Raw genomic sequence first — 14,584 nt, forward strand, 5'->3', positions numbered from 1 at the left:
CAGCGCAGGCAGAGAAGCGCAAGCGAAGCAGCGCAGGCAGAGAAGAGAGCATCAGGTGACCTTGCCGGGAGTTATATCTCCTCGCTGACCGCAAAGCCCCCTGGGGAAACGTAGCTGCTCTTCTCCGCTGGACAGGCACCCGGAACTTGAGCATCAGCAGTCAAACCCCCAGTACATTGCATGATGTTATGATGTGGAATACCGATAATGAAAAATCATGAAACCATGACAAAGTGGAGAACTGCACAGTTACACAAAGCTAAGCAATGCTGAAACTAAAATAAGTTAGGCACCAGTCATAGATAAAACAAGCTCAAGACTACAGGACTGACAGCTGACCTGACCACTGAGTAATTTTGGTTTAACAGCTAGGATAAATGAGACAATGATATATCCTAGAATAAGTTGCAGATGCAGCAAAAGTTTCTTAAATAATTTTTGCTGATACAACTAAATCAAGCTAAAACTAGACAAGGTATGACATGTCCTAAGACTTAAAGAATAGTTAGTTGCTGGAATACTGCATCCAAGTGTGGAGCCCCCAGTACAAAAAAGACAGGGAGCTCTTGGAGAGGGTCCAGAGGAGGGTCACGAAGATGATCAGGGGACTGGAGCACCTCCCCTATGAAAACAGGCTGAGGGAGCTGGGCTTGTTCAGCCTGGAGAAAAGGCGGCTGCGGGGTGACCTCATTGCAGCATTTCAGTACCTAAAGGAAGCCTACAGACAGGAGGGGAATCAACTCTTTGAAAGGGTAGATAACTGCAGGACAAGGAGAAATGGTTTTAAGTTGAGGGAGGGGAGATTTAGGTTGGACATCAGGGGGAAATTCTTTACTGAGAGAGTGGTGAGGTGCTGGAACAGGCTGCCCTGAGAGGCTGTGGATGCCCCGTCCCTGGAGGTGTTCAAGGCCAGGTTGGATGAGGCCCTGGGCAGCCTGGTCTAGTATTAAATGGGGGGTTGGTGGCCCTGCATGTGGCAGGGGGGTTGGAGATTCACAATCCTTGAGGTCCCTTCCAACCCTGGCCATTCTGTGATTCTGTGATTCTGTGATCTTTGTAGGGGCAAGTTTTAATGTCTTTCCAGAAACTGTGGTAGATTCTGTATGGTAAAGATAGGGCAGTCGAGGAGATTCCATTATTTACCTGTGAGGCTCATCTGCAGTTTTTTAGAAACAAATTTAGCAAAATGGACATCAGAATCAGCTATGCGCTCTGATCCTTCTATCATATAAAAGGAGGAATAGTTCTCCTATTCATACATGGAGATCTTTGTATGACTGTAACTTCAGAGGCCTTTCATGATTTGTGTGTTCTTCCAGCCTAGAAAAATGTCAGTTTTTTTTCTTTTCACACTTAGAACATCTATTTGGCCTCCACATTACAGGGAATATACATGCATGGTTAGAGGAAAATTATCTAATCGTGTAACAAGATGGCAAGGCTGCTTTGAAAGCTGTGTAAACTTCTTTCTGCAAGTATGGATTTATATGAACTTAGATGCCAACTTGAGAATCATCTAATATGAATGCTGTTCCAAAGCAGAATTTGCATCAAACTGGCTTTGATTATAAGCAGGACTGGCAGATGGTAATCTTCACCCAGTCATGTAGGTGAACTTTCTGGATGAGATTTACTCCTGGAGTGTTGTGTTGCTTCTCTGGATAGCTGGGCTGAGGCCAAAAGGATGAAGTTCAACAAGAACAAGTGCTGCGTCCTGCACTTCGACCATAACAATTTCAGGCAACACTACAGGCTTGGGGCAGAGTGGCTGGAGACTGGAGGAAATGGACCTGGGGGCGTTGGTCAGTGCTTGGATAAACATTAGCCAGTAGTGTGCCCAGGTGGCATCCTGGCTTGAATCAGAAATAGTACGGCCAGCAGGAGCAGGGAAACACCTCTGTACTCAGCATTGGTGAGGCTGTACCTTGAGTACTGTGTTCAGTTCTGCACCCCTCACTACAGGAAAGACATTGAGGCTCTGGAGCATGTCCAAAGAAGGGCAACAAAGAGGGGTCTGCAGCACAAGTGTTATGAGGAGCAGCTGAAGGAACTGGGATTATTTAGACTGGAGAAAAGGCTCAGGGGTGACCTTATTGCTCTCTACAAGTGTCTGAAAGAAGGATGTAGTGAGGTAAGGGGTTGGCCTCTTCTCCTGCATAACTAGTGACAGGATGAGAGGGAATGGCTTCAAGTTGTACCAGGGGAAGTTCAGGTTGGATATTAGGAAAAATTTCATTTCCAAAAGAGTGGTCAGGTGCTGGAATGGGCTGGAGGTGTTCAAGAAGCATTGACATGTTGAACTGAGGGACGTGGTTTAGTGGGAAATATTGGTAGTAAGTGGGCGGTTGGGCTGGATGATCTTGGAGGTCTTTTCCAACCTTGGTGGTTCTATGATTTTCACCTGAGCTTTTTAAATTATGGTTCCTCCTACATATACAATTCATGAATATGCATGGAAAAGCTTAACTTCTGCAAAATTAGAATATGTCTATACTCACTGTAAATTTTCTTTTGTCTTTAGGTTTACTACTGGAAAGTACAGAGTTTATCCAGAAGGAGTAAGCGACATGTAGAAAAAAGATCTTGACTTTCAGGGGAAACAAGACTTTTGGAATGTTACCAGGGCTAGAGCCCTTTAGTTCTTACAAGCTGAATGTTAGAGTTGTTAATGGTAAAGGAGAAGGACCAGCAAGCCCAGACAAAATGTTTAAAACTCCTGAAGGAGGTATGAAATGAGAATAAAGATGTTATATATTCCAACAATAGAATGCTAAGGATACAATTGCTGAATTTTTATCTCAGATATCATAAAATAATAATATGGCTCAATATTGTAATATTCTTAATAATTCATGAGTTATTTTAAGTTCATCTAATTCATGTTTACCATATATTCTTAAAAGTTCCTAGCTCACCCTCCTTTTTGAAGATCACTAATCCAACACTGGACTCTCTGACTTTAGAGTGGGGTTCACCTACCCATCCAAATGGTGTTTTGACATCATACATACTGAAGTTTCAGCCCAGTAAGTTAATTTTGTATATATCGCTCTACCTCTGACCATATGTCCAGCAAACAGTAAATCATTTCTTAAAAGTAATGTTAATTTTTTGTGTTCAAAAAGATATAATTGCAATATAGATGTCAAGTTTGAAGAAGATCAATGTATTTTGACAATATATCTGATCCTATTTGAATAATTCTTCTTGTTCAAGTACAAGTTTAGCACTTTTCTATTAGTTTTGTTTCCTCAAACCATGCTTCACAGGAAAATGTAGGTGAAGATCCACAAATAATCAACAGCCAAATCAAAAGCACTTATAAATCCTATGTTCTAACTGCAGAGAAAATATCACTAGTGGTAGATCAAAATAAATCCAATTATATTGTTGTCTGCCTCTTCAATTTTCACAATATTCTAATTTCAAAATAAAAAATATCTTTCCATTCATATCAGAGATATACCGGATTTAAATTAAAATGTGCCTGATATCCTTTCAGCCTGTCACTTCCTTAGGATCCATACGCCCAGAAATTAGTCAGCAAGGACACTGGGAATTAGGAATTACATGTGCATGGAACATCTTAAAGTAGATTATTTTCTTCCACTTACCAAATTCCACTGCTCCTTGGCATTAGGTGGAAGACACTTCAGCATTTTTATTTCTAAGCATACTGAGTTTATTTCTAAGCAGTTAGTTCAGAGTTTCAGAGGTCTTAATGATTTCTGTTTCAAAAGTGTTTAAATTCAGTTGATGTGCACATAATGCCTTGGATTCAGGTACTTAAGAGGATGGAACTTGAGCTTAAGAAACCTATAGGTGTTTCCCATTTCCCTGTTGAATTTTCGTCTCTTTCATAGATCCTTTTTACGTAAAAGTGCCTTTCTTCTGAAACTGTGTATTATCATTCATATAACCTGAATTGAGCAATGCAGCAGGCAAACAATTACAAAAAAAAAGTTAAGCCTGTTTTTAACAGAAGGCAATTTTCCTGACTAATTCTATTTTCCTTTTCTTCTTTCTTTCTTCCTTTTTTTTTCTTTTTTTTTCTTTTTTTTTTTGCCATAACAGTTAACAACACGCATGAATTAGGTCCCTTGGTAGAAATAAGAATACCTGCCAACGAGAGCAGCTTGATATTAAAAAATTTGAATTACAGCACACGATACAAGTTTTACTTTAATGCACAAACATCAGTTGGATCAGGAAGTCAGATAACTGAGGAAGCAGTAACAATTATGGATGAAGGTAAGATGGGTATGTATAAAGAAAACCCACTGAGTTCAAAAAAGACTAGCAATTTGGTTAAAAATATAACTACTGCCTTCCATTACAGAAATAGTCCTTGGTAAAACATTCTCCAGGGCTCTTTTTAACTGTGTTATACACTATTGAAATACTATATATAGTTTTTAAGAAAAGATGTGCAAGTTTCCCTACTGCAATAGAAACCTCAAATGAGGTCCTTTTTTAGTAAATTCACAAGATCTAAGCCTGTGGCTTTCTGGGCTTCAAAATTTCATGTAACTTCACATCCTAAGTGATCTTCCTCCATTCACCTGTTCTGTTTCAGTCACCTGCTTGAGTCACAGAGAATAATACTGAAATAATGTAGCTTTATGGCTCATTGAGGAAATGTATTCTCTCTTGATGTATGCAACATCTTCTTTAAGGCCTGATTTTTCTTCCCATAGAGCTGGAACAAAAAATATAACTTCATAAGGTTGCAGAAATAAATTTGTTATCTGTGGCCCATGTAACTGGTGACACTTTATGTTTAAATAATTATATTATTTGATCCCACCATTATTGCTTTTATGTTTGTAACTCTTCTAGATCTGGGATTTTGGCAGACATTTAGTTGAAGATGTTCATTATTATTTATTTAAATATGAAGACTGAAAAATTAAGAGTAATTTCAAACAAAAAGGAAATGTGGGGGGAAGCCTTTTGTGATTTTGCACATCTCAATGTTAAAGTTCTACTTTGATACCATCTTTTCACGTAATTTTATGGTTAGTGAAATTGCAATTTATTTCAATTGCTTTAAATGAGATGGTATGCAATATAATTTTTCTAATAGTGTATTAAGGTTGCATATAAACTACATGTATTTTAAACCATGAGTCATAACAAGCATGACCAATGAATTTTAGTAAATGCATGTATATTAATTTTTGTCCTGTAATAGTCTGTCAGTGTTCAGCATAAGTGGATTGTTTCTAATTTATTTGAATTAATATATTTTTTCTAGTCTGCATGCTTTTCTGGTTTATAATAAAATGAGATATGTATGTTCCCTTTGGTGTTTTACCTAATTATATAGTGTTCCTATTCTTGTTTTCCTCCATTTAAGCTGGTATTCTTCGTCCTGCTGTAGGTGCAGGCAAAGGTAAAATAAAACTGCATGATTTGTTAATGTGTGGGTTTTGCAGTGCTTAAAATGGGGAAATTGCAGGGGTCAGAACAGAAAATCTTGAACTGCACATCATTATACAGAGTATTAATCAGTGCTGGAAGAAAATATTTCTGTCTAGGAAAAAAAATAAAGGGAATCCAGAATGCTTATTAGTACCTTTCATCTGCTTATTTTGCCACAGAGTTCCAGGGGAATTCATTAGCTTTGCTTCAGCAAAGTCTAATTATTTCTGAACATATAACAGATGTATCTCACGGTCATAAATATTCAGGGTCCAGGTGCACTAGCACTGATGAACTGGAGTAGAAAAAACAGCACATCTACAAAGGAGATTTTTACTGCCTGTGCCCTGTGCATTTTTTGTTTTAAGAAAGTAGGTGCACTCTCTTTCTCACTGCTGATTATGCTATCCATTTGATGACATTTATTTTATTTACAAACAAGTATGCGTAGGAGACAGATGAGTGGCAATACCTTCTATATACTCCTCAGTTCAAGCATCAGATTGAATATAGAGGCAGGTGACTTCCTGCTCTCTTAGGTTCACAAATCTTGTGAATGAACGCCTGAAGTGAGTGAAACATACTATGATCCCTATTCTTGAATTCAGTAATATTCGGTTCTTTATAATGTTGTTCTTCTGTCAAACAAGGTATTCTTCACCCAATTTTTATGTAGAAACACCTATGTGTCATCACAGAATTGTCATTAACACATACAAACACCCGTGTTGCAGATTCTCAGACCATAAAAATCCCAAGTCAAAATCTCTGTGAAAGTTTCCATCATTTTTCACAAACTTGGAAGAGACAGCATTAATTGTTTTACATATATTTTCTTTCCACTTCTTGATTAGGTGCTTTAACAATAACATGGCCATGAAAATAGCCACTCATTCACCTCATTCAATCAGACTGGTGTAAGAAAAGTCAGACTATATTTATATGCATGCAGTTGTGCATTTATATATTGCACGAATATATGTGTATATATAAGTGCTTTCTAATATCAGATGCACTTCTGATAAGTTATGGAGTTTTAGATTTATTTTAATGACAAGTCTTTATTACCATTTTTTAGTGTAGTTGTAGCTGGGAGGCAATGCAATTTGGAACAATGAAGATGGCTTGTAGTCCTGGACACAGCCCCAGAAATGTAAATTAAGTTCTCATTATTTATAGCTGAGCACAAAAACTCATGCAAGGAAAAATAGATTCTCTGTGTGAAATTGCAGTCTAATTATAGCTTTTCCACCGTCTGTGGCTAGCAGAAACCATCTTATTTGTATGATCAGCTGGAGCAGCTCGCATTTCAGAGCTGTCATCTCAGATTCTCCAAAAACTTAAGCAGATGGCTTCATTTGGTTTCATGCTGTTTATAGTTTCAAAGTTTTCACATATCCCCTGTTGCATCTAGCTCTTACAATTGCAAAGAAAACTTTGGAACTGCAAACAGGACAGAGCTAAAGCCATGACATCTGTTAGGATATCTGAGTTGCACCAGCTTTGGGATAAATGTTCTCAGTGGTTACTTACATTAACACGATTAACTATGTCACTATTAGGAAGGAAAAAGAGGATCATATTATCAAGATCAAGTGCCAAATTATTTGATCCCTTGAGTGGGTGGATTTGGAAAACAGAAATACTCAGCCCACACAAGAAGCAGTGAATTTTTACTCCTCCATTGAGTGCAGAAGGGCCTATTAGTAGATACAGTTGTTACTGATGGGTTCCAAACCAAGACAAAACCAAGGAGAATGTGAAATTTAGGTATTCTCAGCTGTTTTGTGATCTATCAAAAACAACATCTCAATTTTGCATTTTGAATTACAAGAGTTACCAGAAAAATGCATATAGCCTTTCTTTTTCAATCTGAACACTTTTAACTTGGAAGTCAAGAAAACAGTAGGTCCCAGATTCAGACAGATTCAGGAAAATTCTGTACTGGTCAGCTGCCCCAGATCAGTCAGAAGCATTGGACACAAGGTCCTGAGGAATTCAAAATGTCTAAACCCGGAAGAGATGTACAATTTGGGACTTATTCCACTTCAGTTGTGGGCCCTTCGTTGTACTGTAGTCTTTTATCATTAGGAAAAAAAAAGAAAGAAAAAAGTTACCAAAGGCTGCTTACTGCTACACTTTCAACATTTGTCCCATCTGAGTTTGTCTGATCATAATGACTGCACCGATGTTAAGTGTTTTAAAGTATTTTCTAGATCAATAAGTTTTGAAACAAGCCTTTCTACCTTTTCCCTATAAGGTAAAATAACAATTTCAGAAGAAAAGATAAAAGGTCAAAGATAAGAGATTGGATAAAGGAATCTTTTTATTTTTTCTTATTCATTTACTGAATAGTTATATGCTGATTGAATAGGACATAGAAGTACATAACACTGAAGAAAATGGGAGGCAATATAGAGAAGAATTTGTCTCCTAGCAATAAAGGCACCATCCTAATCAAAATGTTCACTGGACAAATAGTGTCATTGCATCAGATAGACAAAATCCCAGGGATCTTAGTGAACTACCAAACTTGAAGTTTTATTCCCCCCCTGAGGGAAACTTAACAAGATTTGTGTCACTATTGCACAAGCTCAGATGAGTAAATCAATAAGGAGATTATTTTATTGTGAATAAGCAAGCAACCATGTTGCATAATTCATACTCAATTTGACTTGTGCTGTCTTTTTTCCTGTCTAATAGTGCAATACTATGCATGGCATATTTAATCAAATTATGGCATTACAAAGAAAGATTGTTTATCTTTTTAGCAAATTGTTCCAAGTGTGTGAGTCTGAAAATTGCCTAAAACACCACACATTATACCCAGTACAGAATTAGGTAAGCAGTGAGGATTGCTATTGCCATCCGTTTGTTGGCATCTACATCTAACAACACATGAGATGTGAGAGGATTTTAGGAAAAAAGAACCTAAATACCTATAAAATAAATAAAATAGTTATAGAAGCAGCTGAAATCCTTTCCACCCTCTTCTATGAGAATTTTTAAATAAATGGACTATGCAGGAAGGAAAATAATATAAATGAGGTAGAAGTAAAAGTTTTTGGTTAACATGAACAGTCAGAGGGACTTGTTATATTGTTTGCCAAAGTGTAGGGAGTCTAACCATGTAATTACATGCCTGCACCAACATTTAGCAAGCCTTCTTGTTTCACTTTTCAGTTTCCCTTTAATACAGTCCACATCCATAATTTAAAAGCAAATTCTTGTGCTCTGTGTGCACACAGACACTGATAACTAGCAGTCCTGAACTGCAGTGAAAGTAAAGTTGGGAACTTTAATTGAAACGAACGCTTCCTGTCAATGTGGTACTTCTGCCTGGTCTGCCTTCTTCATGTGAGCTTTGCATCTCAAGAATTACTGATCGAAATACTTTTGTGAAAGGAAGAAAACAAGTAGATCAGCCTCTGAGTCTGAAACTTCACTTTTCTTCTGAGTCTCTAGTTTGTCGTTCTTTAGGTTAAAAATCATTCTCAGCTAAGAATAATGTATTTGAAGAAGATCAGATCTTCTCAATTTTCTTTGTTCCATACAAAATTGTTTTGTTTAAATCATTTTCCCTACTCGCCATCTGTTGAATCATTTCTCATCATGTTTCTATATTTTTTCTGTAACAAATTCAAGCTGTTTTTTCTCTTCACATGAATTGCAGTGTTTCTGTGTGGCTCCTTAAGCCACTCTCTGTGGCCTGCTCCATGGTACATATAGGTGACTCTTCCATTTTAGCTTGCTAAACAGTACTACTGTTTTGTCTTCTTTTAAGTCTACCACGAAAAATGCCTATGCTATGGATGCTGGAGTAGAGAAAACGATGATCATTGCAGTGTAAAAATTCCTGGAAATACCTTCCGCTTTGCAGACTTCAGAGAAAGTCTGTGCATACTTGAAGTTTATCAGTGAAACTATTTTGTGCATTTCTTCTTTGTCTTTTCTGTTTCATACACTGTAGGAAGGTGCTTGCAATGGCTTAAATAGCCTCAGAAGTGACTAATGCCTGTCGTTCAGTGCCAGAAATGGAATTCAGTCCTACTGTTATACTGAGGCTTGAATTTCCTATTGTAAAAGTTGTAGGTTAAAAAGCAAGTAAAAGCAAACCCTTCTGTATTTGTCTTACAGCTTCTGAAAGAATCTGTCTCCTTTTTTCTTCACCTTTTCTTGTGTGTGTGTGACAGGGGAACATTCTTAGAGATTACTTTTCACTTTGTATGTGCATTTCAACTAATTCTTTGCAACACGCTGCTTGATGTTTCTCTTCCATTTGAAGAGTCCTCACGTGCGAGTTTATCGCAGATCAGCCATTTCTTCCAAGAAATCTAGTGAATCCTATGAAACTTTCTACTAAAGTTTAATCACTTTGGAGAATATTTAATTTACTTTTCTGATAACTAAATCTTCAGAGACAGTATCTGTTCTGTTGCTAAGATCCTTTCTTATCTCTTATCACAAATTACTGAATTCCATTAAGTCTGCAGTCCAAGGTTAACTGTGTTATTTGGATGAACCTTGTTTTGGAAAGGCTGTAAGATTAAATACCTCTCTCTCTCTCTCTCAAAACAAAACAAAACAAAACAAACCAATAGTATTAATTTGAAAATACAGGAAAACATTACTTTAAGCCTAGGCCTTTCTCAACATCGGAAATTGCTTGAATGCTATATTACACTATAAGAATGAAGCAGTACTCAGAGATGCCAGCAAAATTTTGCATTGAGTAGTGGGGTTAAAATAGCTTGATTGAACAGAGGAACTAAACAGAAGTTGGTCTGTATAAAAACTGTAAATTATTAACAGCCCAATCCCAACATTTTTAATGTGAGCCTTTTGTCAGTACTGGTGCACAGCATTGTGTGTAGCTGTAAATCACAACAGCACAGTGTTCTGCCACTGGCTTGATTGGGGACAAACTCTGAATGTTGTAACTACTTTAGTGTCAGGCTATCATCACTTCAGGATCCATCAGCCACTTTTTATCTTCTAATATGTGTTTCCATGTTGTAAATATAGCATATTCATAGGCTTAACTAAAAATTTCCAGACCTGCTGGAATCATTAGAACTAGTACTGACCGCAGCAGTTTCAGATTTTGCATCTTTGTAAATTTCAAGCTTGCTTACTTTCTTGCTACCTTCAGGTGGCACAAACAAGCAGAGTCTAATCCCCTTGCATTACTATAGTGTATTCACATGCACTACATACACTATATTACAGACCAGATTTCCTCTACCAAAGCCCTGGCTCTGGTATTTCTTAATGCTTTTGTTGTTGACTTAGTGTGCTCAATGGCTTTTTTAAAATCTTGTGCTTTCTTCTTATGGTGTTTACAGAGAATAAGTATATTCTTAATTTCTTAAATAAGTCTGTTCTCTATAATTTTTGGTTGGTGAAAGAAGTGTATATTTTATATACTTTTATATACCTCATATACTTTTATAGATGTGCAATAGCGACATCAAATTTGGAAGTAATTCTTTTAATATAGACTGAAAAGTTGAATGAGTAATACTGAAGTGGAATTAAGAAAAAAATAAGCAAGTATGGAAATAAAAGGCTTGATATTCTCAAAATTTATGATAACAAGAACAATTTTTTTCAGACTTTGATGGAATTTGCATCATAGAGATCTTTTTAAAGATTCTCAGAAACAACTGTTTTCTAGATGCAGTACTCATATTACTTAGTCTGTGTATAGGATTTATTTATTTTACTATGCCAAAGCAAGCCATAGACTATTTGAATCTAATTTGGAACTACTTCTAGTCAGCTGTATAGACAAGGCCACCCTGTTTTGACGAGAAAATAGTTTAAGTATGTGAATAAAATCTTTGCAGCAACTTCTTGAGAGTGGGCACGTTTTGTTTTCTGGTACAGATGAAGTCACTGGAATTCAGTCACTTTTGCCTTTCATGAGACTAAGATTTCATCTGTAGTGTTTCATGCTGTTTCTGATAGAAAAAAAAAAATCTAGCAGGATCAAAATGTTTGTGGAAAACAGAGTAAGGCATTTTCATTGAAAAATAATTTCATGCCTTTGAGGAGCATCTTCTTTGTGTTTGTACTAAACTATTTTAATATATTTTTTATTGATATTACACAAACCAAAAATACTTAAGTATATGTCCATTTGTAATGAGTGTAATTGGAAAACAAAAAATTAAGTAATGAGCAATGAGATGTGACTAATTACAAGATGCTGAAGAGAAACACATTTCTTTTCATAGATGTGGGCAAAGTACTGTTGTCCAATGAGAGCGATAAAACACTGTATTTTAACGTGTGCAGCTTCTTCAATTTGCATTCCAGTGACTGAGTCCTTCACACCAGAGTATTTTGATATTTGCTTTCCAATTTGTAATGTTTCAGTGTCTGAAGACGCAGTGAATACTTAATGGCAATGAAGGTGATTTCAGAAATGTTCTGTAAAAGCGAGGGTCTCAGTACACTCATTCTGCCATTTGTTTTCAAATACATGTGTATCACTTAGCCATTTCATATTTTTAAGTAAAACTAAGCAAATCCTGCATGAGTGTAGAGTGTGCATGTGTTATTCGTTTAACAGGTAAGCTTTTTACTGTGTTATTTAAATGTTTCTTTTTGATGTGAAGTGTTTTTACTGTTTATTTTTTTCTTTCCTACTCCCTCTGATGGTGAAGGATATTCAGAAATCCTTTTTGCAACCTCCCCAGTCATGCATACTGTCCGTCCAACTTTCTATAAGGGTATTGTGTTCCTTTTTTATCGTTATCAATGCAATAGAGAAAAAATCCTGTAAAGGGTTTGCAGATGAGGCATTTATGGTCCATTCTGTGACAAGTGGAGTACAGGGAGGTGTGTGCCAACCTTCCTACCTCCATTCTTTTCTACCATTTTGTGTTACCCCAAGAATGTTCTCATTTTCCAGCTGTCTGCATTTTACTCCTTTATGAACAGTGTTTTCTGAGACTTTGGCAATTAGGTATTTTAAAGTGTTTGGCACTTTCTGCAATATAGGGCATGCTCACCAGAGTACTTAGATTTTACTTTCTAATTTTAGTGCAGTAACTACGTAGGATTCAATTATGCATGCTATTTAGTTGCTAATTTCCAGTAATGGAAGCAATGACAAATGTACTATACTTTCCCTGTATGTGATACAAATCAGCATAGTAACTTCTTAAAATCTTTTTTTTTTAACTGTATGAAGTCACAATTTCATATTCTGCTTTGTTTTTCTATTGTATATTCAGTGCAACCACTTTATCCAAGGATCAGAAATGTTACAACAGCTGCTGCTGAGACCTATGCCAATATCAGTTGGGAGTATGAGGGACCAGATCATGCCAACTTTTATGTTGAATATGGTGTAGCAGGCAGTAAGAAGTCATTTCATTAAATTATGCTAAGTGTTCAGATATATTTTCAAAGATTTTTAAATGTGGTCCTAAACTGACCACACTTAAACCAGTATTAAAGATAGCTCTTAAGTGTTTAGAAGTTTTGTTGGTTTTTTTTGTTTGTTTGTTTATTTTTTAACTGGATCAGGAGCTCAAATAATTTTCAGTATAGATAATATCAATGTAGTAGTTTTTTGGTGATTAGATAAAAAATCAGCCTTTGTTCCTTTGTATTATTGTATAAATTATCATGAACATGAACTTCTAAAAAAAGAAGATTGCTTGAAATTGGTTACGATGCAGTGACTGCATATGTAAAAGTATGAATTTGTACATTAAACTGGGATATAACTGTTCTCCTAAGTTATGTCCAATTCAGGAAAAAATAAAAAAATAAAAAAATAAAAGAGTCAATATAAACAATCTTCTTTGTTAAATTAAACCTTAAGACAAGGTATCTACCAACTTGCATACTTTTCGTGGCATAAAATAGGTTTTAATCTTTGAGAATCCTTCTATCATTTGAAATACAGACAGTTGCCTAATAAAGCCAAGATATTTCTATTCAAATACTCTGTCCTTCTAAAGTTATGACTTAAGATGATCAATCAATAAGAATACAAATGCATTTTTCTGGATATTAGTCCAAGAAGTAGCTAAGACTACTGGGATAAGAAGATAATGATCAGAAAGTATGGTCTGTTCAGATTACAAAGTAAGACTTCTGCGCTAAAGTAAATGTTAACCAAAGCTACAGAAATGTAATCTAATTAAATGATTAAAATCTATTTTAATGTGTTTTATAATTGCAAGTTCAATGGGCCTTTAAAGAAAATAAATGAGAATATTTCTATACTACAGTGGAACAAATGTTTAAAATAGTCTCATAATTAATTTAGTGTCTTACTCAATATATTGCATGCAATATATTATTTACAGTCATGATTTTATACAGTTTTATTATTTTTTAAGATAATTTTTGTTCAGCCAGTCCATAGCTTAGTCAAATAACTGTTGATATCATTCTGTCTAGAAACTTTCAGTAACAAATAGAAAATTAAAATTCCAATATGTTGTTTTCCTAAAATTTTTGTAGGCAAAGAAGATTGGAAAAAAGAAATTGTAAATGGTTCTCGAAGCTTCTTTGTGTTAAAGGGTTTAACACCAGGAACAGCATATAAAGTCCGAGTTGGTGCTGAGGGCCTGTCTGGTTTTAGAAGTTCAGAGGATCTGTTTGAGACAGGTCCAGGTGAGGCACACCGTACCAATTCTGTATCATAGTCAGAATTTCAATAGACCACATGCTGAAACGTTGAACTGCTTCTAGCTAAGACATGTTGTAGCCAGCATCTTTGTTTGTTCTTTTTTTTTAGAGCAATGTTGAATTGTTTTTTAAACTCCTGGATGTGCTAGCACATTTAATATGTAAATTATGAATCTTTTAATCCTTTCAATTCACTGTGCTCTCTGTTCTTTATATTAGAGGCAAGATATTGCTCACACTCCATCTGTGCACAGAAAATGACCTATTCCATTTATTTCTAATTAATATAACTAGACTGTTGTATTTAAATAACATGTACATTACTAGATTTAAGTATATACATTTAAATCTAACAATCTTATATAATCAGATTTAATAAAAAATCTGATTAACTCTAAAATGAGTGTTTAATCAGAAGTGTAGAATTTGATGTCTTATGTAATTTAAACTACTCTTATGAGATTTTTACTTATAAATGTTTATTTTCCCATTTTATACTGGTTTT

At 35.7% G+C, this 14,584-nt stretch overlaps 1 protein-coding gene across 1 annotated transcript in view; it reads left to right on the plus strand.

Annotated features, from left to right (window-relative positions):
* Nucleotides 1-14,584, plus strand: part of NRCAM (neuronal cell adhesion molecule) — a 110,475-nt gene that overhangs the window by 77,547 nt on the left and 18,344 nt on the right. The window contains 7 exon segments of the mRNA XM_019612653.2: nucleotides 2,522-2,570; nucleotides 2,573-2,725; nucleotides 2,904-3,026; nucleotides 4,075-4,251; nucleotides 5,360-5,395; nucleotides 12,669-12,794; nucleotides 13,912-14,064. Of these exon segments, the coding sequence (XP_019468198.1) occupies nucleotides 2,522-2,570; nucleotides 2,573-2,725; nucleotides 2,904-3,026; nucleotides 4,075-4,251; nucleotides 5,360-5,395; nucleotides 12,669-12,794; nucleotides 13,912-14,064 (817 nt within the window).

The sequence above is a fragment of the Meleagris gallopavo genome, chromosome 1 (genome assembly GCF_000146605.3).
Source record: "Meleagris gallopavo isolate NT-WF06-2002-E0010 breed Aviagen turkey brand Nicholas breeding stock chromosome 1, Turkey_5.1, whole genome shotgun sequence".
In the NCBI taxonomy this organism is placed as follows: domain Eukaryota; kingdom Metazoa; phylum Chordata; class Aves; order Galliformes; family Phasianidae; genus Meleagris; species Meleagris gallopavo.